General features: G+C 40.6%; 1 protein-coding gene across 1 annotated transcript; it reads right to left on the reverse strand.

Moving 5' to 3' along the window:
* Nucleotides 1-488: 488 nt before the first annotated feature.
* Nucleotides 489-3,737, reverse strand: LOC124595344 (ankyrin-1-like). Its single transcript, XM_047134057.1, has one exon. The coding sequence runs from the start codon at nt 3,225-3,227 to the stop codon at nt 1,206-1,208; it is 2,022 nt and encodes a 673-aa protein (XP_046990013.1). The 5' UTR covers nt 3,228-3,737; the 3' UTR covers nt 489-1,205.
* Between the last annotated feature and the right edge of the window lie 338 nt (nt 3,738-4,075).

The raw sequence follows: 4,075 nt of genomic DNA on the forward strand, positions 1-4,075 counted from the left end.
AATGCCCTAATTGGCTTTATACATTGGCAAACAATGAAATAAATGTGCCACTTACACATACAACCTACATTCACCACTACAGGCAATTAGTAAATAAAAATCATGTGTATTCCTCAAAAAATTGTTCCTAAAATATTTGGGAGTTGGCCTGTAGGTTGGAACTGTAAACAGGTGTGAGCTGAAAACTATCATCAATCAGTTTTCCTTGATGCACTCCACTAAGTTTCCAATTGTATCTGTCATTTCTTTTCCATTTCAGTTTTAATTGTTACTGCTGTTATCTGTACTGTAATCATTATTCCAATTTGTATAATTTTGGCACCATTTCACCATATATTATGTTGTAAATAGGCCTACAATTTTGCAAGCACAAGTAATTGATGATAATGCATTGCCCAAGCACAAATTCATTTTTCAATCGACTACTTCAAGTTGCCATACTTTTTATTTATTATTCGAAACATACAGGCCTATTTTATTTAGGCTACTTGCTTTTGTGGTATGACATCCTTCAGGCAGTGCTATTACTAAAAGGCAATAGCTTCTGCCTAGTCTGAAGGCTACAGTGTTCCTATTTGAAACAGATTCCCCACAGAACATAAAACACAAAAGTAACAAGAATTTTACAACAATTATTGAAAGACTTTATTGAATTATTATAAAATGAAAATGATAGGGTCTGTATGGCATATACATATCAACTATATACCTGCACAGAATCTCACATTGTTATGTAACAGTGGAGTGAGAGAGAATATGAAATATGTGTGGACGTATCAGACAAGATTATATCAGTTCCCTGGTAAAAACACGTATATTATGAAAATTTACACATAAGTATAGACTGAGCCTCTAAAATAAAGAGCAACACGAATTCTGCTGCCTAGGGGTACTCAGAGCAGCCTAGTACACAATGTCAGACGAGTAGACCCAATTTAACTGTTTGTCATTGAAACATCACTAGAATGAAGTAAAAGATAACCATTTAAACATCTCAAAAGTACACAGATTTGTCATTACACTGTGAATCAATTTTATCAACTGTGACAGTTGATGACGGGTACTTTTGTTGATTACAGCAACAATAAATTATCTCCTGACAGTGTACAAAATCTCAGAAAATCAATTCCATTTCATATAACTTGAACTACTTTTATCAAACCATTCATTTACATAAATGAGTAATAAACAAATACTCTATTCTATTACAAATTACAAAACAATTGACAAAGTTCATCATATCCATTTCTTGAAGCTATTTGTGCCAGAGTTTCCTTATTTACATTTTTGCACTTTTTTATTGCAAGAAATTCAGAATATTTTATGTCCTTTAATTCACTTAATTCTTTTATCACTGTGTTATCCTTTTTCTTTATTCTAATAAATAATCGTTCAATCCGTTTTAGAGTATCTGCAACTTCTTTTTTCCCTCCTTCTTGGGCAAAATGTAATGGTGTTTTTTTACCTGTTTTGGTTCTTGCATTGTATACTGCACCATGTTGCAATAAGGTAGACAATATTTCATGATGCCCAAATTTTGCTGCATAATGCAGTGGAGTAATGCCATTACTGTTGCTCAAATTAATACTGGCCCCATTTTTAAGCAAAACATTAACAATAGGTAAATGGCCTTTCCAAGATGCATACACAAGCGGTGTTTCATACTTGATGCTTCTGCTGTTAACAGGTGCCCCTTCTTGCACACATTTTTCAATTTCAGCACACTTAGCTCTTTTCACAGCTTGAAACAGCTTTTCAATAGATCGCAGTAAAGCATTTATATTCTCATTCCTTTCCACATCACACTCTGGAACGGTAATGTTATGAAAGTAGGGATGGGGCTTCAAATCATAATAAGCACCATTCTCTAACAAGATTCTAGCAACTGCTGAATCACCATACTTTACAGCTAGGTGCAGAGCTGTTTCATCGTTACTTCCCTTTGCATTTACATCTGCTCCGTTTTCAATGAGAGCTTTCACGCTACTAAGTTTCGAGTTCAGCGCCTGTGCATCCGAGTGTCCTGACTTTTTCAGGACGACCTGGGTTCCCTCATCTGTTGCAAAGTGAAGTGGCGTCCAGTCTGTGTTGTCAGTTGCATTAACTTTGGCACCTCTCGCCAAAAGGTATTTAACTACTTCGGTGTGCCAGAAGTCTGCTGCGAAATGCAATGGTGTAATATGCCTGTGAGCCCTTGCATCAACTACAGCACCACCGCTGATCAGAAGTTTTACAGAATCCAAGCTGTCGGCGTAAGCTGCGCTATGCAATGGCGTCCACGTTCGCTCCTCAGTGGCATTAACGTCTGCTTTGTTTTTGATCAGGATGTTTACTACATCGGCGAAATCTTGTTCAGCAGCAACGCTCAAGGGTGTTACTCCACTTCGATCCCTCGCATTTACGCTAGCACCTTTCGCAATCAGAAGTCTAGCAGTTTCCGCTGGGTATCCACTTTGAGCTGAACTGTGCAAAGGAGTCCATCCGTCGACATCTTTCGCGTTGACATCTGCTCCACTGTTAATCAAAAACTGGGTTACTGCGGCTTGTCTGTTTTGGATAGCCACATGCAATGGTGTGAAGCCTTCCAGGTTCTTTGCATTAATCGTGGCCTTGTTCTGGATCAGAAACTTCGTTATGTTGACATTTCCCTTTTCTGCTGCGAAATGCAATGGTGTGTTACAGTCTGAATTTCTGGCATTTACAACAGCACCGTTTTGTACAAGAAATTTGGCTACGTCTTCAAAATTCTGCACCACAGCGAAAAACAATGGTGTGGCTTTTATATTGTCCTCGGCATTCACGTCTGCATTCGCAGCAACAAGTGCCTTCACTACGGACAAATGGCCGTGCTTTGCTGCCAGATGCAGTGGAAACGTGCTAGAGCTACTCTTGGCGTTCACATTAGCACCAGCAGCGATCAAAGTGAGCGCGAGATTCGAGTCAGCATTATCAGCTGCTAAATGTAACGGCGTGATGTCCCGCTCCATCTCCTCGGACAATGGAGCATGACAAGACGCCCGTGCATTTACATTACAGCCCCGAGCGATAAGCGCTTTAACAATGTCCAAATGGCCTTTCTTCGCAGCAATATGGAGCGGTCGTACCTTGAAGGCATCTGCGGCTTCGGCGTCAGCTCCTTTCGCCAACATTTCCATGACATCTTCCAAGTTGCCGGCACCTACAGCAGCGTGGAGCGCTGTTAATATGATGCCGCTGCTCGTGTACATTGTTCACATACTATGTTGCCGACACTAACGCAGAGAAACAACGCACTCGCACACCTCTTTCTGAACACTACTCTTACGCATCAACAATTGCTTGCGATAAAAATCCCTCGACATAAGCAATAGAACAAATGAAAACACGCCATCCGCCCAGCCCAGTTACTCCCAACATGAGCCACTAGTCTACGTCGATAATGCAGAAGCGAGAAAAAATTATCTACAAAAGTGGCCAAACTGATACTATCGGAAAATAACACTGCGTTCATTGAACAGTCTTATTTAAATAATATTGGGAAATAGATATAGGTGCAACGACTATTCAAACCACACACTACTCTCCATCGCGATTTATCTCCTGTTGTCCTCCATTGAAAACAGTGCGCACAACTTTGAATTTACTGAAAGCCGCTGCCAACTGTCGAGACAGTTGCCTACGGGCAAACGCATCGCTCTTTCCCTAACACACGGCTGTACCTTTATTTACATGGGTGAGCTTGTTTAGGAAGAGCTTGTTTACACCCTACGAGTTAAGGAAATGACGTCAAGCTGAAATAGTCGAGCGTCTGCGAAGTATGGCGAGATATCGATCGGCGGGTAAAAATCGAACTGACCTGAAAGTAGCGGGAGAGTCGTCTGCTGGGTAGTTACTGGTTAGTTAAATTGTTTGTTCGTTGTGACTTGTGAGGGTCTGTAGTGGTTGGATGTCAGACGCTTTCTTTATGGAGAAGTCTGCGAATATGCCGGCTGACCGTGTTACAGACCAGGAAGTAGACATGTTCGAAGGGTTGATGAGGTTATCACTAAAGGGTCTGACTTCGTCGTTGTAGTACATTCAGTTTGGAAAATGTATG

This window comes from Schistocerca americana, chromosome 2, assembly GCF_021461395.2.
Source record: "Schistocerca americana isolate TAMUIC-IGC-003095 chromosome 2, iqSchAmer2.1, whole genome shotgun sequence".
Taxonomy (NCBI): domain Eukaryota; kingdom Metazoa; phylum Arthropoda; class Insecta; order Orthoptera; family Acrididae; genus Schistocerca; species Schistocerca americana.